This window comes from Atractosteus spatula, chromosome 4, assembly GCF_055471065.1.
Source record: "Atractosteus spatula isolate fAtrSpa1 chromosome 4, fAtrSpa1.hap1, whole genome shotgun sequence".
Taxonomy (NCBI): Eukaryota; Metazoa; Chordata; class Actinopteri; order Semionotiformes; family Lepisosteidae; genus Atractosteus; species Atractosteus spatula.
The window spans coordinates 18,696,821-18,721,338 of NC_142709.1; the positions used below are offsets into that span (position 1 = coordinate 18,696,821).

Genomic DNA, 24,518 nt, shown 5'->3' on the forward strand with positions numbered 1-24,518 from the left:
TTAAACTAGTCCTGTGAGAGGTTTTATTTTTGTACTAACACTCCAGGTACACTTCTCCTGCACTGCCTTCAATATATGCACAATGAGTATGCCTTCTCTATGATATTCTTTTATATATACTCCCACTCTTTTAGATAAGCTGTAAATTGGGAGGGGGGTATTTATTTACCTGGATTGTGGTGTGGAAAAAGGGGGATATTTCATAGTTGTCTTTGTGAAAGTGTTCCATAGAATGAATTGTCTCTAAGCTGCACATTCTCTGGAATTCAGAGTAGGAAGATGAGAATCTCAATGAAATGTGCAGTTTTGCATTCAGTAATATAAGTACTGCTGTTGTGAACATGTGATGAATGGACTGGTCTTATGTATTTGCATAGTGTACACTGTAATATGTTTTATAAAGCATTTCATGATATTATTTAGCATTTGCCAAGATCACAAAAGAGCAGTAAATAAAAAAGCATATTGAAACATGGGTTTGCTCTGGTTTCTGGCTGATTCTCTAAAATGTCCTCTTTTCTTACCTTAATCAGTGTTGCAGCTGGATGTTTTCTTAGTTGTTTGTCCCAGACAAATATTGAACTCCCTCTGACTTATCCAAATATAACTATAAGTGTTGTAAGAACATAAAAGTTAATGGATAAGGTATGACTAAGACTATACTAATTTTCTTCTTGAAATGTGAAATATCCTACCTTCTTAAATGTCGGAAGGTTTACCTAGGCATGCGCACAGTTTTTTTTGTTTAAAATGAAAACATCGTTTAACGCAGTCTATTCTTTCTGGTCAAATGTCTAAAGGAAGATATCTTTTTTTTTCTAAACAAAGCATTTTTAGAAATAAAATTATTTTTGGTGAACCATTTTTTTTTCCTTTCAAACTTTGCAAAATCAGAATGAAATGAATTAAATATACCCCTCCCCCCATCTATGATCCCCAAGTCTACATTAGAGGTACATAACCTATCAAATGACTCCTAAAATGAAATTGTGAGGCTAGACAGAAGTAAGTGTCCAGCTCCCTGGATATAAGCCATAAGAGCTCCATATAAATAATGTCAAAGATAGAACAGCGTTCAAAGATTCCATGGGAGGAAATGAGAGGCTCTGAGTGCAGTGCCAGTATCTTTTCATCTGCTGCCGAGAGGAGATGAGCTATGTAGTAATTGTTTAGGAAAAGCACTAGCTGAGAGCAAACAGCACTCTTGTTTAAAATGATGGCAAAAAAAAAGCAGATCTGTTTCCAAAACACAACCACATCTGGACAATCTCAAAACAAGTAAAAGGTGCCCTTACCACCCCGGTGAAAGAGCTTTTATAACAGACTAAGGGCAAGGAAAAAGCATGAATAGGTAAAAAAGCACTGTGGTAAAAGGAGAAGCTATGATAAAGCATTGCACAAGTGCTAGAATCTTCACACAAGTTCCAGAATTTGTGACTTGTCTGTCTTTGGGAGTCACAGATTTCGAAGAGGCGCATGAAGGAGGGCCATACTCTGTGACAGGAATGCTTTACTAGATTTACTTATTTTGTGGTATATCATACTGTATAGGCCTACCTTAACCAAAAACCAGCTTGTCGGTGTAAATGTGGTCTGTTGTGTCTTTTTGAGTTGGTTTAAGGGCAAGAGATCCAGTGACCTTCTGCTCTATCGCAAAGTGTTCCTCTCATTTTGGTCAAAAGAATTTCAGGTGACATTCCCCCAGCGCTGTTTCTAGCATGTCACACTGTTAGCATTCTCACAGGACTGTCTGTGTCTGAATTACTGCCTGGCTCAGCTTCTTGAAATCTGTACGGCAACTACACTTTGCATGAAAATACTATGACCTGTTTTGAACTGTTGGTACTGTGTATAAGAATCATACTTTGCGGTGTTTGAACAAGCATGCATAATTTCTGATAATTTATTCATCTTCTCTCTGTTGCTTGAAAAAGAGAATGAATACAGTAACTTTATTACACTACTGCCACTAGCTCATCATGTTGCTATTAAAATGTCTTTGTCTCCCCAAACCATACACTGAACTGGAATATTTTAATAGTTGGTGGCTCTTTTCATAAAATTGCAGCTAAAATTCTTTGCATTGGTTAAACTGTAAAAATAATTATAACGTGACAGCAATCATTTTATTGTTGTTATTGTTCTTGTTAATATTACAATAATAAAAAGACAGCACCTTAGTGTTCAGATTGCTCTAAAACAATATGTATAATTACCAAAAATATATCCTGGCGTTCTTATCTCTCGTGGGCTAAATGTGCAGGTCAACGTACAGTAGCTGAGACAGCTTGTCACTACAAGCTCTGTGCTCGCTTTCCCCTTTAAGAAGGCACGCTTCCTGGATGCGTGGCTACAGGGGTGCCTTATGGATTGGCTGGCGTCTGACTCTGAACTCCCAGCCCCCCGGAACAGGATCTCCTGTCAGTGCTGACGTTTGATGTTGGAGATGGCGGCGGTGGATGTGTCCGTCTTGGACCAGAGTGAGAAAGAAACCCGGGAGAAGCTGTCTCTCTGGGACCGCAGATCGGACCCCATGGCGCCTCTGACGGAGCGGCAGACGGACTCCATTCTGGAGGTCCGAGCAGCCGCTGAGAATCTCCCAATCCCTTCTGAGGTGAGGTCCAATACAGTGGCTATTTAAACGGCACCGTGGCCCTGGATACTCAGGAGTGTCTTATCATAAGAGTTGTCTACGGCGATTTTCAGTGATTTGAAGGCTTTTGTAGTTAAATGAGAACGTGCTATAGAGGTGGAAGGGGAGTCGTAGTAGTGTGCGTAGTGTCCTCGAACACATCCTGGACTGATAGGGCAGTTCTGAGGCTCTCTACTGCACAATTCGCGCTGATTTAATGCATTTAAATGTATCGGCTGTTTTTCAAAATGGGACGTTCGGTTTTTGTGTTGAGAAGTTGGATTTTCTAGTATGTAGTTCACGGGCGACAGATCTTACAAGGCGACTTACAAGAGGAGCATGACCTGTCTTGTCTGAGGTCAGGTCCTAACCAGTGTCTCTGGATGCGCTCTGTCAGTTTGCCTGTATGCTGCGGTCTGCGGACCAACTTTTCTGTCCCCGACGTTTCCTTGGAAAAAGTGCATCTGTACATTGATAACATATAAGCATATCAAAGGACTGAAATGCATGTGTGTCTGTATCTCAGAAATTACTCTCTGTGCTTCAGTTTGTCGTTTTGATTTTGACGTATAATATTGTGGAACTATGAGTGTATATAATTTTAGGTGGGCAGGGTAAAAGGTGTCACTGTGTGACTTGTTTAAACTCAGGCTTGGGTTGCCAGGGATTTTGTCTTGAACCAGCACAGTGACGTAGTGTGATGGTGAGCCTTCCTGTTCAGCACCCACCCTGAAAGGGTAACGCTTTGTGCCGGATGTTTCCTGAACCAGTTGCCCATTGAAGACCTGTGCAGCCTGACGTCGCGCTCGCTCTGTGCCCCGCTGTCCACGACGGTGCCGGCTTCCACAGAGGACGTCCTGTTCAAGGGCTTCCAGTCGCTGGGCATGGAGAATGAGCGGATAGAGACCGCACAGCAGGTACTGACCAGAGCGCACGGCCTCTGACACTGCTGGCATCCTTAGTCCTGATAACAGTGTTTGGAGAAGCCAGAGAATCTCCACTGTATCATCTTCTTAGCTAGGAACGCAGCAAAGCTGACAAGGGGGCAAAATGACATTTTCTTCTTTTAATTGCCATCACAGGGCTTGAACAGGGCCTGAAACAGCCCCTGGCACTGTTTTGCTTTCCTACTAGGTGACAGAATACCATCAAAACAGATAATGTCTCATGTAGAAAGCAGGACAGAGTCCTAAAAATAAACACAGAAGTTCAAAATTGAATTGAAATTTGATTATTCCATGATCATTTGTGCTTTCTAGGATCTGCTAAGAGTTTGTAAAATATTACTTATTTTTTTCCTCTTTGCTTTTCAGTTCTTCTCTTGGTTTTCCAAGTTGCAGACACGGGTGGACCAAGATGAAGGTGCAAAGAACAGGTTTGTGGGAATAAGTAAATATGCATTTTGGAAATGTCTGAACTGAAGTTAGGCAAGTATGTCTCTGCTAATTGATGAATGCAGCATGTTCCACAGTTGGAGATGGTTTTGTCTGAGAAATGTAGAGTCATCTGTTTTATATGCTGTCTGAACGCCAGTTAACCAAACATGGGGGAACATTCTCAGTGCTTAAAAAGAGAGATGACCATTTTTAGCATCTCCTAGTACCTGAGACTCATAGCACAGACCAACAGTACAGTAATCTGCTACCCAGAAGGAACGAGTAAAGGTTTATTCCATGCTGAAAAGAGACAAAAACAAACACAACGTTTCGGTTGTGAAGCCTTCTTCAGGTGTTTCTTTTCTTCTCTTTTCAGCATGGAATAAACCTTTACTTGTTCCTTTGCAGCCTACGCATGCTGATGCAGCTACCTACTTGAACTACTGCTACCCAGATGGCCATCCTAACTGTACTTGAAGACTTTCAGACTTAGTGCTCAGAATCCAGAGTGCAGTTTTGTACAATAAAAGCTGTGACACTGGTCCACTGAGTGCTGTATTGTTTTCCTGCAGACTGACCAGAGATCACCTGAGTGGTTTTCAGGACCAGTGCGATGCTATCCTGAATGATGTGAACACTGCCCTGCAGCACCTGGACTCTCTGCAGAAGCAGTACCTGTTCGTATCTACCAAGACAGGAACGCTGCACGAGGCCTGTGAACAGCTCCTGAAAGAGCAGGTATTGTCTCTCAGCTCAAACATTTTATGCAGGAATTAAATTTAACATCAGCTGTATTGTGGCTGATGGTCTCAGCTGGAAGAAATGATCTCAGTAGGCCGCGGTTACTCAGAGGTAGCTTCTAGAAGTCAGTTCTGGTGTTCAGTGAAGTGGCTTACCTCATTTTCTCTGTTCAGCTTGGAACCAAAAACAACCAGGTTAATTTTTTAACGAGGGAATCTCAATCAATGGGGGTTATCCCCTTGGAAGTAAATGATTTGTTTTACCTGGGAAAAGTGGAAAGAGAGACTTCTGTTTTGACTTCGCAGGAAGTGACCTGTTTTGTGAAGACACGGGCTCTTGTTAAAATTGGGGTTGTGGTAGAAAAGTGGGTCCCCAACTTTGTTAGAAAGAAAGGGATATGACAGAAGTGGTCAGGGAAGTGGATTTAGAAATGGAGGGTGTGAAAGTTCACAAAGTGGCTGTTTCAGGATGCCTACTCAGAGTGAGTCAGTTCCCAACAGTGCAGTTCATAGTGTAGCGTGGAAGACCGCACTATCACTGTTGGGCATCTTTAGCCACGTACTGTAGAAGACAAGCAGCTAGTAGGTGAAGACAAAATTGAAGCAGGAGTTGTCACTTAAAAAGAGCAGAGATTTACAGTTTGAAAAAACATGCATTTCCCTGCAGTTTGTGTGGGATTGTCCACTACAAACAGCACACAGATTGTTTTTTTCAAAATACTGCAACATTTACTTTTTGCCGTAAGAATGATGCAAAGGTATAGAATGATGAGTAACAAAGAAAATGAATTATTTTATATGTTTTATTGTCTTTCAACAGTCAGAACTGGTTGACCTGGCACAGAGCATACAACAGAAGCTGTCTTATTTTAATGAATTAGAAAATATAAACGCGGTAAGTTCCTTTTGAGGTACTAGTATGTTACAGCTTTCACATGGTGTACGTTAGAGTATGAAAAACATTTAACAGTTAAAGAGCTAGTGGAGCTGTTTAATGAAGGTATTAAAAGTAAAGATTTACTTTTTCTTTAAAGGTTAGGGTTCTATCTAATTAAAGGAAAGTTGGAGAGGCTCATCACCAAAGGCAGTATTAGTACTCATTCTTCTTTGATGGATTCCATGTTAGAAATCCAAAGACGACAGTCTTGAATAAAAGAAGATTTAGTGAACTGCCACTGATATGGCTGTAGAAAAAAGATTGTTGTGTTGGAAGACATTAGAAATGTGTCGCTACAAACATTAAGGCAAGAGACCTTCATGTATAAGGAAACTGGGGCTACATCAACTCAATAGTGTTCTAAATTTGACAGATTATTTTCTTATAAAGGCAAAAATATATATTTTTTTCCTGTTTACAGAAGTTGAATTCTCCTACATTGTCTGTGAATAGTGACGGATTTATACCCATGCTCTCTAAACTGGACGACTGTATCGAATATGTTTCCTCACATGTAAGTAGTGATCCTAAACTTTTTTTTAATCAGAAATGGCATTGAACTGAGGTGATCACACTGTACTTACATTTGCCTTTAAACCTAATTATACCCTTAATGAACAATAACTTAAAACCGATTTAGTATGAAAACCTACTGTATGTATACAGTACATTCAGTAGGACATTTTGAAATACATTTCTCATCTAAATAAAAAATATTTAGTATGTATGGGTATGTATGGGTAGGGCATTTTCTAATGAATTTATTTCTACATGCAGTAATTCTTTATTACATTCATGCTATAGACATTTTCATACATAAAAACATTAATTCATAAATGTTGAAAAGTATGAATGTACAACATTATTTCCTTAGTTAAATCAGTATTTTGTTCTAGTTTGTCAAAGGTATGAATCCATTTGGAAGCTGTTTCCCTGCATAGTATAGTGGAGAAAAAAACTTTTTATCAGGAAATATGTAAAAGATTACACTTTCCTGAGTAATAGTCGATTTGGTATTTGTCTTTCAAGGTTTAATAGTTATGTGTTTATATTATGAATGTTACTGTATATTCTACACCTAACTGATTTATTTTTCTTTTCCAGCCACATTTTAAAGACTATCCTGTTTACTTAGCCAAGTTTAAACAATGCCTTTCCAAAGCTATGCATTTAATGAAGACTCACACTGTGAACACGCTACAGAACCTCACCACCCAGCTAACAAAAAGGGTAAGGGGGCACACAAATTACTTGGAAGGTTTATGATTATTTTGTTTGACTTCAGAACCCGGGACCCCTCCTAAAACAACAACACAGCTTGATTAAAGAAAAGTGAAGATTGGTCACTTTCAGTGATTGGTTTATGTCCAGTACCCATTTTGTGTGAGACAGTTCCTTGCAGAATGTCAGGTACTTACTGGGCTTGAAGAAAAGCCTTAAACAGACCTTTAAAACAAGATAACAAGATATTGTAAAACCATTAAGCTCTTTTTGTTTTCTTTGAGTAAGGCATTTTAACACAAAACAGAGGAAACATGTTTGCTAATCATTATATCTTGTTTTCAGACTAAAGAAATAAGGCTCCTATAAGGCTAAACCTATAATTTAATTTATTTTTCTTCTTTATGTATTTACAAATTCATAAGTGTTCCATATGTTGTAGGATCCATCGGGTGTGCCTAGTTCTGAAAATGCTTTTACATTGTATTATGTGAAGTTCAGAGCATCTGCCCCTAAAGTTAGAGTAAGTATGATTTTTTTTTCTGATGTGTGAACCTTGTTCTCTTTACATTCAGCCACTTACTGTTCTACTCCAGTCTCATAGCTTTTATAATTTTAGTCTTAACAATTTGAATCTAATGGGAGTATTACAAGAAATTATTTGGAGTAAGGGGTAACAATTTATTACTGAGTTTAGAAAACTGCTTCTCACTGGTCATGTGTTATTCTGGAAATTTAAACTGAATTTCTCTTTCAGTATTGTAGCAGACTAATCATTTTGTAGTTTTCTACACATTGCTGGTGTCCTGCATTTGGTATTGTTGTTTTTGAAACGTCAGTCAGTTTTCTGTATGCAAGCCTAAGGACTTTTCTGGTCATGTTGAGAGCCAGTTGCTTCTCAGAAGTTAGTGAACAGATGCTTATGTAATGTAAGCTCACAATTTCTCCTGAGCAAGACTCACCTCCTCTTTATATTAAAAGTTTCTTTATTCTTAAAGACTTCCTCATGCCTTACATCCTTGACTCTTCTTCAATGTGTTTTTCTTGCTGGCATCTTATAATTTCTTGCTCTGTTGCAGACACTCATAGAGCAGATAGAGCAGAGATCTGAGAAGATACCTGAGTAAGTCCCCTGTCTGTAAGACGTACAGATCTAGTGCTGTGTTCCCTTCTGTGTGAATGCCTGCATGTTTTGTCAAGTTGTGGGTGTATCTCAACCACTTACAAAGTTAACGTAGATTTTTATGTGATTTTTGTATAATGAAGATTGTAAAATGTGTGTATATAAATGATGAATTCTTAAATTCCAGGTGTACACATTATTTTATTACAGTTATGGGGTGAAAATTCAACATTTAATTTAATAGTTTAGTGAACTTTATTATTCTTTACATTTAACATATATGTATATTTAAGATCTATGTAGTTATTCTAATTTCTAGATAAAAACATACAGAAAACATATTAAGACTGTTGACCCTGCAAGATGGGGTTTGTACTTTTATTTGAGATGGGGCTTATTCATTCCTTTTAATAAAGATAAAACAAAGATAACTATGGTTGTGGTTGTGGTAACTGTGGTTTTTTACATTTTGGTACATCTATCAATCAGCACATGTTTCCTGATACGGCATCCAATGTTACATGGTATTGGGTTCCTTTTCTTTTCATGAAGTACAGTATATTACTGAGCCATTGCAAAAGACACTTTTGTTTCTGCTACACTTTTCTTGGAAAAGACAGCGATGGGACAGAGGCATCTGGATAAATCACCTCTATTTCCTTTTTCTATTTGCAGGTATCAGCAGCTATTAGGAGAAATTCACCAGTGTTACCTAGATCAGAGAGAGCAGTTACTCAGTCCCAGCATAACGTCCACCATTACAGACCTGACCAGCCAGAATAACAGGGACCACTGTGCACTGGTACGAGCCTTCACTCTTACATTGGCTTATATGGTTCCCACTGTCCGAGTTCCTCTGCTACAGTTTCATCATGGCATCTACTTCAGTATCTGGTGCTTCATTGCTGGGTATAAATACATTGCACCAGGTAGTACAGTATACGTTGTAGACTCATGTTCGCTGTGGTGGTTTTCATTCGGATTTTCCTTAACTTCTTGGTCTTGATGCCCTCTTGTTGGTTTGTTCATTTATCCGATTGCCTGGAGAAATTGAGTGATTGTTTAAGGAAGGAATGGACTATGACTGAGTGCATGTTGGTTAGAAACCTTGTCATCCTCTGACCTTGTCGTATATCCTTTCCTTCACTGCCTGGATAAGAAACACAAGCAACATAACAGTGGATAAATAACCAGAGTGTCATACAGATTTATTGGGGATATCCAGCAAACCATGTGGATTTGAAATGAGTGGTGCAATGTTTCTGGGGTAGCTGTGACAAGGGTCAATCAAGTAGAGAAAAATAAACCTCTAACATCCATCTGTCGCTATTCAGGTGCGCAGTGGTTGTGCCTTCATGGTCCATGTGTGTCAGGACGAGCACCAGCTCTACAACGAGTTCTTCTCTAAGCCAACAGTCAAGCTAGAGTAAGTATACCTGTTGTGGATCGTTAGCGCAGTTTTTATCGTGTCTTGCTGCAAACCTCATTTTAGCAGTTAAAAAGGAAATGTACTGTAGTTCATACCTACAAAGTGTAGTGCCATGATAATCCAGTATTTATAAATATTAATTTATTTTGGTGGCTCTCCAGAGCCCTGATCACTGCACCACTTGTACTCTAATCCAGGAGAGAGGTTACAAATGACCATTCTTGGATTCTTAGCTTTTTACATTTCACTTGGATTTAAGTTGTTTTCTGTAAGGTGAAAGTCATGCAGTATATCTAAATCAGCACAGCAGTATCTCACTTAGCACTGAAGATGTGTCCAGAGAAAGGAGCACTGTGGGAATGTGTGCTAATAGAGACAAATGTATCATGTGTTTAATAGGGGTGTGTTGCCGTGAGCACAGTTGCTGGTGTTTTATCACAGAATATGTAGGTCCATTTTATGAAGAACAGAGTTTTTGAACAACAGAATTGGCCATGCATTCATACATACAGGTCAGAGCTCGCTCGGATTAACCACTGTCTGCCTTCACTCCTCCAGCTTGGCAGAGACTGAGGGGAGGAGCTACATTAGCCAGCTGGGTCAGGCTGTGGCTCTCATGAATATTAATATGCAAAAACAGGCGTGACCACGGTGGAGTTGTGCACACACAGAGACACAGAACGTTTACAGCTGGCATGAGGCTGTATTGCATATTATAAACAAGAGTGTTATGCCACACTCATACCGATTGGCTGAGAGCTAGATTGTTTTTTTTGTTGTTTAGCACAAAAAAGTAGCACACTACTTTGCTGTAGTAATTCCATCTAGTCAGTACGCATGTCGCAGACATTCTGCTTTTATATTTCATGAAGGTTTTATATTTTTTGGAGTACTTAAAGTACAGTAATTACCAGGACAATGGGCACTATGGAGCATTAGCTCTAATAGAAACCGCATTGGGCGAGGTATTGCTGAACTTGTTCTGGGATGTTACATGGGTCTTGCAGTTTACTTTTGTACGATCTCTTCCTGTATCTTGTGCGATCTCCTTGGTGAGGTAGGCAGGGTTCACACTGTCATGCTGAGCTGTTCCTTTCACAGTGAACTGCTAGAGAGGCTGTGCCTGTCGCTGTACGACGTCTTAAGGCCGCTCATCATCCACGTCATTCATCTGGAGACCCTGTCAGAGCTCTGTGGCATCCTCAAGAATGAGATGCTGGAGGACCACGTTCAGAACAACAGTAAGATCAGATCAGAAGGCCATGCGACCCGTTTCTCTTCACGGGGGGAAATTCATTCTGCTTGTTTGTAAAGGCAGCTCAGCTCTTTGCACAATCACAGATGATTGTCAGTGTTTTTTTTCATCAGTCAGTGCAGGGGGCTGGACTGTGCAGAACTACTCCTGCAGTGGAACAGGAAGTTCACTAAGTTCACAAAGTTAATTCCAGTTCAATTACATTAGTCTGTGTTTGCAAAATCTTGTGGTACTTGTAGGGCTTGTAGTACATGTTCTGTATATTCTGCCTCTTCAGGAAACCGTGCAGGGCACTGTTTGCACTTATTCACTAATGTGGCTAATTCTGATTGTGTTCCTGTAATCTCTATATCTTAAAGAAGAGCCTTTAAGAGTAGCATGCACCTCTGTGACTGTGTGAAATTTGTCCTTTCAGTGCAACAGCTGGGAGCCTTCGAAGCTGTGGTTAAGCAGATGTTGGAGGACGTTCAAGAGCGACTTGTGTACAGAACCCACATCTACATCCAGACTGACATCATTGGGTATAACCCTGCCCCGGGAGACCTGGCGTACCCTGATAAGCTGGAAATGATGGAGGTGCGGAAAATACTGCCATTCCCTCGAGTTCACATCGCGGTGAACGGACCCAAATGATCTGGGATTGCAGGTGTTGTAGTTTCAGGCCAAAATCCTTTCAATAGGCGTGATTAGTGGTCTTCAGGCAATATTCCGTAAGCTAATATACAGTTTGCCTACTTTGAAAACGCCTATGTTTGTGAAAGGATCCCCCCCCCTCCGATTTCAAATACCTGACTTGCGTTTTGCCCCCTTTTTTTTCCCATTTTGCTCAGAAAATCGCCCAGAGCTTACAGGAAGAGCAGAAGAAACATCTTTCCTTGGATTCTTCATTTTCAGATGTCCAGCTAGAAGACGCCGACTCTAAAAATGTCATCAAATCAGGTGAAACGGATGAAAGGGGTCCATGGGGAGCCTCCTCCGGTTGGCCCTGTACAGTGGCCATCATTAGGCTTGTTGGCTCCCTGAGGAGGGGAGCTCTCCCCCTGAGCTGGTGTGTGACGGCTTGCCCTTTCTGCGACTGCAGGTACCGCAGAAGCTCCCGGAGCTCGGCTGCACGCCTCCGTCTCTCCGGCGGACTTGCACGGCATGTGGTACCCCACCCTGAGGAGGACCTTGGTGTGCCTGTCCAAGCTGTACAGGTGTATTGATGTAAGATGTCGCCCTTCGGTAAACCTGTCTGGAGGCAGAAATCGAACACCTCTCCCACTGCCAGGGTGGAAGCGAAGAGGACTGTTTTGTCGGACGGCTGTCAAGCCGCGGTCGGTGAGGTTGCATTGATGTGATTGTTTTAATCTCCTTCTAGAGAGCAGTTTTTCAAGGCTTATCACAAGAGGCCTTGTCTTCATGTATCCAGTCGCTACTGAAAGCCACAGATGCCATCACTAAGAACAAGGTGAGTGGTGGCTGTAATGAAGATGATGCCTCAGTCATTATCCTGTGATTTAGTTCCTTAGGTATTTAAATTCTAGTTCATTCCTCACCTGGGAATAATAATTTTACAAACCGCTCAGTCAGTACCCATGGAGTATTCACCTACCCACAGGTTTGAGCTGGGAGTTCGATTGTGTTTGTTGATTTTCTGACTTGAAGGTTATGCAGGACTTCATGCTTCAGGGAAAATGCTGCAGCTTTTGGTTGATCTGTGCCATAGCATGTACTTCATCTTTTCATACTACCCTGAAGAATGCATTTCTTTTACTGGAAAAACTGAAACTGGTTGTTTATGCCACATTAAATCAGAATACCATCCATATGCAGTGGGTAGTCACCTACTCGCTTTCTCCTTAACCCACTGAATGGTTTGAGAAAGTATCCTGAATTTACAGAGATGAGTTTTTTGCATGGGAGTGTTTTTGTATTTTTAATTTGAACATTATTTACTGGTCTGTGTTGTATTTAATTTAATTTAGTCGATTTCACATCTTTGTATTTTGGTAACTTAACTGATATGGTGGCCCACTTGGTACTTCGGTAGTTTACATGACAGAGTTCAACCCTTTACTTTCACCACAAGAGCAGTTCCTGTTCAATTCGTGTTGCTGGATATCGGCCGCTGTGTCAGCGGAGCAAAGTGTCCTGGTTTATCCTGCCACTGGGGGAATCCTTTTGGAATTCCAGTGCACTGCAGTCCTAGTGTTTTGAGATTCAAGCATTTTTCATTTCCGATTAATTTGTGTGGCATATTATAATGAAAATACAACTTGTTTCATTTGTGTAACAGAGAGCTCTTTTATCTAATTTGAAACATGACCTCTGTACATCAAAGCCTGAACAGCGATTATTTTCATGGTTTACATTTAATGTTAATTAAAGGTTTGTCACTTGTTTATCAAATGCTGATTTAGAGCAGATATGTGTCAAGGCAGCAGAATGCGTGTGGGCATCCTTCATCAGTTAATTTCACTTTGTAACATCTGTGAAAGGTACAGAGTGGCAAAGAGTTTTTTCTCTTTGGAGGTTGTATGTTCCCTCCTCAGGCTGAGGCATGTTTGTCACGCCTGCCTGGCTCCTTTGTGTTAATCAGGGCTCTTTAGTTCTGGTGTGTGGGGGCTGAGGTCTGAAGGGCCGTCAGTTGCATTGCCTCAGGTTAGGGCTGTAAGACATTTATCAGATGTGTCTCAGCCAGTGGAGCCAGACCCCTGCCGGTTGGGAATGCTCTCTGGGACGTCCTGTGTGTGTCTCTGCAGGAGCTTTTCCCTGGCCTGCGATCAAAGAGTGATATACGGTGATTGTGGCAGAGCGAATTGGTGCCGTGTAGCTTAGTGAGGAGTTTGACTGGTGACTCAGCTTCTGAAACACAAGCAACCAGTGGAATTGGTTACAGAAGGATGGGTAATAGATAGGATTCCCTGCTCTGAATATCTTTCCAGTGGTATGCCGGTCAAACACCCTGACACCCTTGTTCCGCCCGCAGTGCGGGTGGGATCAGCTCCCACAGTGGAGATCACTGCAAATGTAAAGCTTGTTGGTAAAAGAGGGCAAAACTGCAAAGGGAAACCACAGGCCAGTTATTACAGTATGTCTTCTGTTACTGATACAATTACAGATGATAAACTCAAAGAATACTTCCAAAACGGTGGCATTTTCAGAGACAGCTAGAATTCTTTAAGCCATGAGGATAGTTGATAAAGCATATGCCAGGATATATTTTTAAAACTTTGAAATGTTTTTTTTAATTGAAGCTTTTAATAAAGGCCCTTATAAAAGATTAATTTAGAAATGAAAAGCTATAGGAATCCAAGTTAGTGTGTGCACCGTGATGAAGAACTGCTTAACAAACAGGAATCAGCACAGCATTTTATGGGGCACAGTCTCTGATTAGTCCGATCTAAGCTGTTCATCGTTTTCAGGCTCTTTGACCTTTCGTGAGCTATTTCAGTGATTTATGTTCTGGTATATTTAGAAAACTAGTTAGATTTACAGATGATGTGAAAATAAAGCAGTCTGTTAACACATAAACTGTGGAAAAAGACCTGGACTGGGCAGGCCCTTTGGAAATTAAATTTTACATCAATAAATGCAAAGTGCTCCACACTGGTAACAGGAAATACACTGTGCTGTACATATTTCATGTGTGGTATTTTAAGCAAGTTTGCTAGCATATTTAGCAAATAGTGTGCAATTTAAAACTGGGGAAGTATTGTTCAAGATTTGGAAAGTATTAGTAGGACCTCGTTTAAAAAATTGCTCCATTTTGGGGAACGCACAATAAACAGGTAAGCATAGCCTTAAAAGTAAAATAAGAGCAACAAGAAATATTCCTGGTCTCTGTGGATTGTTACATATAGATGTGTTAAAGGAGTTGGACCTGTTTAATGTAGAACGAATGAGATTGAGATCAAACTTGTAACCAGTATATAAAATCGTAAAGAGCATAGATAGGGTCGTCCTAGGGCTGAATTATTTATACTCACCAGTGGAACGCCAGTACATAGGGTTGTACTTGGAAACTAAAGGAGAATCCATTCGAGATGAAAAATGTGAAGCCCTTGTTTACATAAAGAGTTGCGGATGTCAGGAACAGGGTTAATAAGCAAGTGTCTGAGTCTCAAACTGGAGGATCATTCAAGAAATGGCTGGGTGAAATTTTAGTTTCACTTGACTCCTATCACCACCAGATGAGAAAGGTGGGTTAAATAGCTTTCCCTCATGGACAGCAGCCTTTCTTTTGTTCTTATGCCAGCAATGTAAGGTCACAGTCTGTTTAAAAACAAAGTATGCAATGGGTGTTAATAATGCAGCATGGGTTTGACTATGTTCTCTGTTCTTGTGCAGACTCAGATCGATGGCCAGCTGTTTCTCATCAAGCACCTGCTGATCATGAGGGAACAGATTGCTCCCTTCCACACTGACTTTGCCATTAAGGAAATTTCTCTGGATCTCAAAAAAACTAAAGGTATGTACTGCCAGATCTGGGTAGCTAGGTCCTGCTTCATAACATGATCCGTGTAATTTCTCAATTGGCTTTACTTAAGAACTCCTTTCAACACTGGTACTTTTGAATTTGGTATGTTTATTTTAGATTTCTAAATGTATGTTTTGCCCATCTTTCTTGGTCATGGTAGAGTGATTAGATGCTGTAGTTTCACTTGCATGTTCTTCTAATTCATGTCAGTGCCTGAAATAGGACTTGCTGGCGTGATGGAGTGGACAGTAAATGTAAATGATCTGTCATTTACGTTGCAGTGTAGTTTATGTCACAGTATTAGATCTGGTAATTAATAAATCCCCCTTTTTACATACAGAGTGCTAGTTCTTACAATTAAAGCTGTATGTACAACATGTACAATGTACAATAGATACTGAACAAAAAAAATACAAATGAGAAGAGATCTTTCAGTTCATGCTGCTTGTTTGGTATTAATTAGTAGCTAATTAATTCAAGGATCTTATCCGGCTTTTTTTGAAGGAAGCCAACTCTCAACAACTTGGCTGAAAGTAATTTCTCTTTGTATAAAAAAGGAAGACCCTCCTATTTTCATACATTTAATTATTTTAAATATTTTCATATTTACTGATTAGAAATTGGGATACAAACATCATGCCACAGCAAAGATCAAGTTTGATTAAAAAAAATTAGAAACATACAATGCAGCTGTATTCCAGTTGTGGGTGGGTACAAAGAACAAGATGGTTTATTGACATGCAGTATTAGACTATATCCAGAAGAGGGAGCCCCCATCCCTTTTAATATGGAAGGGTAAGATGTTATATTTTTTTACTCTTGCTTTTATTTGCTCTTATTTTTCTTTCAGATGCTGCTTTTAAAATTTTTAATCCTAGGACAGTTCCTAAGTTTTTTCGACTGAACAGTCACAATGCTATCCTTCAATTTCTGCTTGAGGTAAAGAGTGATTCAGTGTGTTTTGTGATCTGGATTACATACTGTATGTGCATGTAGTTCAAGTAGGGAGCTGCGTCAGCATGCATAGGCTGCAAAGGAACAGGTAATGGGTTTATTCCATGCTAAAAAGAAAGGAAACACACCTGAAGAAGGCTCCACGGCCAAAACGTTGTGTTTCCTTTCTTTTCTTTTCAGCATGGAAACCCATTACCTGTTCATATGAGCATGTATATAATAACGATCACTCCTTGCATTTATTTAGCACTTTACGTATCAGAGTGGACCCGATTCATTCACCACTTAAGCGAACAGGGTGAAGCAAGCGAGCCATTATATGACAGCTACCTCACAGCGCAACAGCTTAGAAGCTGTGAAAAATTACTTTACCAGCTGAATTATGAGGAAACTTTACAGAGGCCAGACTGTGGCCTGTTCCAGAGTGGAATTTAGCCAGGACACTGGAATTAGTACCCCTGCATTTGCCAACAACCAGAAATAATTAGGATCCCTGTCTAACATAAGAACTCAGTGTTTCTGCCTTTGTATTGGGACATTGTTTTGGAAGCTGTGGCTCAGAGGGAATTGTACCACTTTCATCTCTTGGATTTCCCTGGGGGTCTCCCAGCCTGTCACTGACGGGGCTCTGCCCTGCCTAGCTTCTGAGATCAGGCTAAAAGGCAGCAGTGCTGCTTGTCAAATACATACTCAGAGGCTTCAAAAATACAAAAGTGAGAACAGCATTTGTAGCACTTGTTGCTTTTTCAGTGTCTTTTAGTGTTAACGTAGTTATAAATGTGTACCAGGGTCATAGCAGCTCATCAGGCTCATCCTGGTTTCTGAGCATAGGACTCCCCTCCCCTGGGTGGGACAGCTGTCCATCACAGGGATGACCACCCCCACCCAGTAATTCTGGTCCACACTGGTAGAGCTGGGTGACCAACTGGGGTAAAGTACCTCACTCGAAGGTACACCAGCAGTGTGTGCAGCTGGAGCTCACACCCAAGACCTGTCAGACAGACAGAGTCCAGAGGAATAGTCCCAATATATGCGTATAGTGTCAGAATGAGTAGCTCAGTAAGTGGAGCTTGAAAAGGAATATGAAGAGGTTATTTCCATGCTGAAAAGTAGAAGGATAGATAAAACACAACAGTTCAGCTGTGGAACCTTCATAGGTATGAAGTGGGTATACTTGCACACAAAGATGACTCCACAGATGAAAGTTTTTTCTTCTTGCTTTTCAGAATAAAAATTAACCTGTCCGTCTTCCTTTATATAGATCCATAATGTCTCTACGATTATTCTGGCTTCTCTCTGTAATGGTATTACATTTTTGACATTTAAGGTGTTATACAGAGTTTGCAAAGACGTTTTAAAGCTGTAGACTATTATCTCTGCTACAGGGGACGCCCGAGATAAAAGAGCATTATATAGACTCCAAGAAAGATGTCGATCGCCATCTGAAATCCAGCTGCGAACAGTTTATCCAGCAGCAGACCAGGCTTTTTGTGGGAAACTTGGAGGAATTTCTAACCAAGGTGAGGAAAGTCGGAAAAGAAAAAGAAATCATTCTTTCTACAGTATGTTAGAAGTGTTTAAGAATGTTATGCAGATCCAGTAATACATACTGTAATACATTTTACCTTAGCAGGTTTGCTGATTTAATGCAGCAGAATCACACTTTCTAAGTTTTAACTCAGAATTATTATAGTCAGCTTCTGAGTGTGATGACCTTAAACAAGCGTCTTCATGTGGGCAGACACATTGTACAGCACGTGTTGCTTTCTGCAATTATTTGTACAGGTTTTGGATGTATGCTTCTCTGTAGAAGCTGCATCTGAATTTGATGGAGCCTTACATTAGTACGTAGTCTGGTTACCGGTGTGCTGTTTTTCAGGTGACGGCACTAAAGACAATGGCCAACCAAGGGGGCCCAAGCTATAATCTTCCTCAGCAGCCATGGGCGCAGCCTGGTGAGACCACCGCTTGCTCACAGACAGGAGGGAATGAGGCTTGTAAACATGTCTGTTAAAACGTTTGATGCAAAGCACGATTCCTGTTCATCCGCCACTGATGATAAAACTAAAGCAAGCATTACATAACTTTTGTTACAAGAGAGGATGTCAAGGGTGCTGGCAAAAACAACATTCTAGAGGATGAAACATCAGAAGCCTAAATCAAATGTGTCCAAATCCCTCCTCCTGTCAAGTAGTCAAAATAGGGCTTTTTTGTCTTATTGCAAGAAACGCCAGTGTTACAAAGACATTGGCATGTTGCATAAATACATTGCTAATTGACGCTGTAAATTTAAGCTGTAAAGCTTGTTTGCGCTGCTCATGTTGCTCCTGGGCCTTTCTTTCTTTCACAGCCAAGATCAATGAGCTTGTGACGGCCACATACAGAACCATGAAAACGAAACTACCAACAACCTCGCAAAGCATGTCTTTGTACCTGGCCAACAGAGACACAGAGTTCATCCTTTTCAAGCCAGTCCGGGTGAGTAACCAGAGTGAGGGGTCTCTGTGAATTAAGCATCAGTCCACCTGGAATGCTTAACCGGGGCAGATACCTCAGCTGTGTATTAAAATGGTTATAAAGTATGATGGTTGTGTCAAAACGCAATAGAGCTCCGGATGGCACCTTTGAACTTGTTTGTATTCTCATATTCGGTTTTGTACTTGGACCGGGTCCATTTCAACACAAGAAAAAATCTCAGAGCCTGAAATTTCTGTTGGTGTTTTGTCATTTGTAGAACAATATTCAACAAGTGTTCCAGAAGCTCCACACAGTTCTCCAAGAGGAATACAGCGGGGAGGATCTGCAGATCATTGCCTGTCCCTCTATGGAGCAGGTACTAATTATAATGCAGTTTGCTAGCATTTTGAATATTGGGCATCAAGTAAGGAGGAGACTTTAAATTCCCAGATGATGAGGTTCCCATACACCAAATATTAGGACAGACCCACTCCATCACCTAGAATGACAGGACGTTAGGAAAGGACAGCAACATCATAGGACATCAGTGGCAACAACAGTGAACCTGTTACGAATTTTTTGGAAGTCTTGAGTGTGTATTAATGAAACTGCCTTAGTCCAGTGCTGCAGTGATGATACTTTTTTGTAACAATGTGCACTCACTGTGCTGCTTTGGATTCAAGGATTGGAAAAATAGGATAGGTATGGGTTACCCTCCCTATAAAATAAACTGTAGGTTTTGATTCTTCAATCTCACCTTCTCAGCTGAAAAAAAAATATTTTAAAATCTGTTATACTCCAAAGTCTTGCCCTTCTTTTTCTGGTGTGTGTGTGTGTGTGTGGAAAACATGTGGAATCCATAAACCCCAAAGCACATGTCAGAAGAGAAGTCAGCAGAAGTTTGAAACAAGCTATGCTTTATCTCGTGTTTTGATGGCATTCAAAATGTATTTAGACAACATTTGCAAAATATACCCATTTGTCTGGTGTACTGTGTGTTAATTGTACTTGAGCGATGCTAATTTTGACACATGATTTGAATGGAGCTGAACAGCCTCAGGGAGCAGTGCGCCAGATCTGAAGCTCTGTTTTCTGTTGCAGATCAATTTGCTGCTGTCAGTAAACAAATAACGACCAGCCGCGAAAGTCCTGAAGAGGCAGCCACTGGCCTTAACTCTGGAGGTGCTGTCGGGATGCAGGTGTCGGGTTTTCCACTTTCGCCACCTCTTCTTGCAGATTCATTCAAAGAACTCGAGGTGCAGGTTTTTTTTCCAGGACTTGTGAGAATGGGACACGTTGCACAGTAGTTAAACCAAAGACGATGTCATGCTGACAAAGGAAAATGCTGGGTTTGCCAACATTTCATACGCATTTTGTGGTTTTTCCATTTGTTTAAAAGTTCTTAGACATTGTAAAACAGGTTATAATATGAAAAACAGGAAGAAAGTATTTGTTATAGATGAGCTTCTCTGTGAAGCTGGGTGGTTATTGACATGTAAATGGCACCTCTTCCCCTTAGTTTGATTTGGCACCATTTTCTGTTACCAAGTTTTTTTTTGCTGACATAAGTTGATAAGCTTGCAGCCACAGTTGTATATTTGTTGGAGTGGTGTGGTTACTCTTATTTAACTAACATCTGAAGAAAATACCTGCCCACCTTCTTTTATGTGCTTTTCTGGAGACGATATTGGCAGAAGCAGGTTTTTCAATAAATATATATCCTGCACTTGTATGAATTCAGGAAGTAGAAATGTGTCGGTAATCACATAGGGCCCAGGAAGGTTGGTTTTCTAACAGAAAGCTGAGGTGAAATGGCATAATCACTTAGAATCACAAAATTTTCTTCTAGTACTCTCAAGTAACTGGTAGGAATATGCATATCGGTTTTGTTTTGTACTTTAGGAGTAAAATTCAGAGGGTTTCCTTTGTCAAAGGTAACATTACTGAAAGAGACTCATTTATGGAAGGGTGGTCAAACTTATTTGTTGTGAAATGTATTTAAAAGTACTACAGGATGACTGTATATAACAAATTCTCAAGATACTAGGCATAAGCAATAGATAATATTTTTATTTGTAGTGTCCTGCATTTTTGGTGTTTATTTTACAGTGAAATACCTCCCTTTAAAATGCATTTAACAGTCGTTGGATGACCCTCTACATATGGGAATGTTTTAATCATAATTATCCATATTTAAAATATCATAACTGTGATTGTTTTATCTGTTATCCTGAGAAGAAAAGTGTCAAGATATTTCGTTCAAGAACTGGAGAACACATCCACCCCAAGCTATCCGAAATCCCGATGTAATTGAATTTTTGCTACAATGAAGCATGTATTTTTAATACTTGTTTTCTCAGTCTGAGGTCATATTTTTTCAACTGAAGATGCTTCCCTTTTGACAGCTCTCATTTATTAGGAATTTTTATTATTGAACATCCTCCTTATTTTTTAACATAATTTCAGCAAAACATATTGCTTCTGAGGCACAGAAATTGAGGAAAGCCATTCCTCTGGCTGTAAGACATGAAGTGTGGAAATAGCTGAAAAGGACAAGTGGTTGTGTTGCCTATAGTCACCTGTTATCCATGTTTTCAAAAGTTTATTTTTTATATTTTTATATTTTGTACTAAGTACTATATTAAGTTAAATAGGTTAATTATCATAAACATGCAACAGTGTTCATATTTTGACAATCCAGTAGTCTTAAGGTAGGAACAGTGAATAATATTGGGTGATTTTCTAGACCTTGGGAAAGAATCATGAGTAAAAGAGTAAAGGGAGGATGTGTTACACTTGAGAAACACATTATATCTTCACAAGCCGAGATGTGATGCTTACATGTTTATCAACTGGTAAACTACAGTTACAGACATACGGGAATGATAACCCAGAGCCTGTGATAAGTGTGAAACCTCTCATCTCTTGTAATTAGTAGAGTTTTAGTCTATACCTGGGAAACAGGCAAAAGTCAGGGTTCAAGGGACGATCTGTGGTGGAAAATAAACATCAAAAAGCGGGACACTATTTGCTAGATATCAGCCGTACAAAATGCCAAACATCTACAAATGTACTATAGATCTTTGGCAACAGCTATCTGTACAAATCGAGCACGCAGACTTTCCATTCACTTCTACGAAGAAATATCCTTTTCCCTACTTGAACCATACCATTTTATTTTCTGTTCTTCAGTAAAATAATAACAAGAGTCTCAAAAATACATTAGTTTCAGCGTTGCTTCAGAATTTGGAGGATTCTCGAGGAAGTGGGAAGCATGTACAGATTTTGGGGTGTTATTTCTTTATCTGTGTTTTTATGCAAAGCTGTGCCCTTGTTGAACTAGAGCTGTGCAGTTGGACAGAGGTAGAGAACCCAAGGAAGACGAGACTGATACTATAACATCACCAGATCTTAACTTCAGAGTGGCATTTGAGATCCTGTCATCTAATGAGTCAAATGATCATAGAACAGGCTGTTCAGATGGCCCTTTGTTTCACAACCCATTTAAAAGATTGCTTTAGAACTGAGGAACATGATTTCTTAAGAAACATAGGATCTAGCCCACATGCAGTAGCCTATTCAGTAGTTAGTAGTTAATGGATCCAAGGATGTCATCCAAATTCTTTTTCTTGAAGGAACCCATGGTATTGGCTTCAGCAACATGGCTGAGAAGCTTGTCACAGACTTCCTCAGCTGTTTGGGTAAAGAAGTGCCTACTGGTCCCAGTTTTAAATGCACTTCTACGTAGTTTCTACTTGTGTCCTTTTGGTTCATGCTTCAGTCTTCATTCTGAAGACATCCGCCGATTCTGAATAACAGTTCCCCTGTATTTTTTCTCTATTCAAGATGATAAAGGTTCGAAAAAGTTCAGTTCCTTCAATCTGTCAGCTTAGGAATCAGATTCTGAACAAAAACAGTTTCTTGTCTCTCACAGTTAGAGGACATCTTTAGACTGGGACAAGGTAGGCAGGTGAGATCATGGCAGCTATTGACTGGGTTCCTGATGAATGTACCAAACAAGAAGAACAGAAAGGGCCATAGATTTGATATTGTGCACTACAGGTGGTCCAGCAGGTCGTATTGATCTCTTTAAATTTCTAAAAGACAAGACCTCAGACAGAGAATTCAGTTAGCTGAGGCTGCGGGTTAATTGGTCCAATTTAATAGTGTTGTGGTGGTCTGAAGTCGTTGCTGATGTAAGGGTACTTAATTCGCCTGTTGGGTTGCGGATTCTGAGCAGTGGTGTGGAGTCGTGATACCGGTGGGCCAGTGTGTCTGCAGATAGGTCTTCATTCCAGCTCCTAATGACCTCACTCATCTAGCTTTGCCTTAATTGGAACAGCTTTACTTTTCTTGGCTCTACAGAAAGCCTGCAGTCACACTGGCCCTCCACAGCCAGAACTGGGGACCCCTGTCATTGTGGATGTCTGGTGTGATGTTGGCTGATGAGAGAGAGTGAAAGTAAAGGATGAACTATACCCTAAAGTGATACGGAGAGATTGTTTCCAGAAATTATGTACAGTGTTTTCTGAACGTATTGACCCACATTCATTATGTGGAGGCATTGCTGTTCCTTTCGAAAGGTCATCAAGTAAGAGTGGCTGGTGGATTGCAGGGGTGGGCGACGTTTGCTTTGATTAATAACGGTGGGTATTTTTTGTTTAGTTATTTTTATTCTTCTCTATTGGAATATTTAGTCTTTGGTATACATAGTATGATTTCAGTCCAGATGTGAGAAGAGGAAACAAAATAATTTAGTACTTCTGTGCTCTGTCTTTTATTTGTAGGACAAATTGCCTCTGTTTTTTTTTGTACAGCTTTGTAATGTATAGATTTTCTAAAAGCAGAGGTTCATGGTCTTTCAAAAACAGTTGTATTTAGGAATGCATTATTTTTCCACCAAATTAAAGATGTTGTGCAGATTTATTATTGCATAAAAATATCCACTCTGGATAAGCGGTTAACATAACTTATGTTAATCCTCTAAACCTGAGTTTAAACCTCTATACTAGAGTCTTGCTTGATAGGGGTAATGAAAAGCATCTTAGATGCTTTCGAAATATTATTTTACAAAATACAAAAGCTAAATGGATATCTCTATTCATGACATTCACTGATCCAAACAGTACCTCAGGCTCTGTGGGAGAGCATCTTGGTTCTGTAAAAATTAAGACTCACAAGTACTTTCCGTCCCCAGATGCAATATTTGAGCCCACTGAGAAGCTCTCTTTTTGACCCTCAAGTTTCCATACTCTTATCATTCCACCCCTGCTTTATTTAAGTCAGTTTTATTGCGTCTTTACTGGGACAAGACCCTTTACCTTGTTCCGAGATGGGTATAATAGGTAAAAATGAAAACAAAGCTAAACTATGATCATTAGTGGACAGAGACTATGGTATGAAATTTCATTACTGAATTGTACAAAGCTTGTGCTGTAACTGATTGTTTCATCTTCTAGTGTTAGGGTTTGTAACTAAATCATTGGTCAATGATGTAAAATAAGTCTTCTCTGTGTGTGCAAGACTCCATGACAACTGGTTTGCTGTATACTTGTAAAATAACTGTATATTTTTTATTAAAGATTAGAGCTAAAGTTGCAAATAAGTAATATTGGACTGTGATTCTGTCTGTCACAGTTGTCCTTTGTCTGGTCACACACAGCAGTTGTCTGGTCTAATTTGCTGATTTCAAGGAGAAATATTTCTATGAATAGCAAGGGATTGCATTGGGTGTTCCTTATCCTTCAGAAATGATTGAAGCAGTAAATTTTAAAAAAAGGTTTATATTAACTTTTAAATATGTAACATTTTTATAAACGCAAAATGTAAAGCAGTGTACATAAAATGGAAATACTGTATTTATCTATGAAGAATGCTGATTCTGATCACCTTCAAATAAAGGGTTTTTTTTCTCCCCTGTCTACTGCTTGAC

General features: G+C 39.9%; 1 protein-coding gene across 1 annotated transcript; it reads left to right on the top strand.

Moving 5' to 3' along the window:
• The first annotated feature begins 2,437 nt into the window (after positions 1–2,437).
• cog3 (component of oligomeric golgi complex 3) lies at positions 2,438–24,502 on the top strand. The gene is made up of 23 exons (XM_088914904.1): positions 2,438–2,614; positions 3,403–3,549; positions 3,946–4,007; positions 4,581–4,746; positions 5,569–5,643; positions 6,107–6,199; positions 6,790–6,915; positions 7,349–7,429; positions 7,986–8,029; positions 8,705–8,831; positions 9,364–9,455; positions 10,560–10,699; positions 11,129–11,289; positions 11,544–11,652; positions 11,795–11,919; positions 12,074–12,163; positions 15,046–15,166; positions 16,026–16,114; positions 17,515–17,649; positions 18,009–18,084; positions 18,480–18,607; positions 18,864–18,962; positions 19,688–24,502. Exons 1-23 carry the CDS (start codon positions 2,438–2,440, stop codon positions 19,715–19,717), a joined length of 2,493 nt encoding a protein of 830 aa, XP_088771030.1. The 3' UTR covers positions 19,718–24,502.
• The last annotated feature ends 16 nt before the right edge of the window (positions 24,503–24,518 follow it).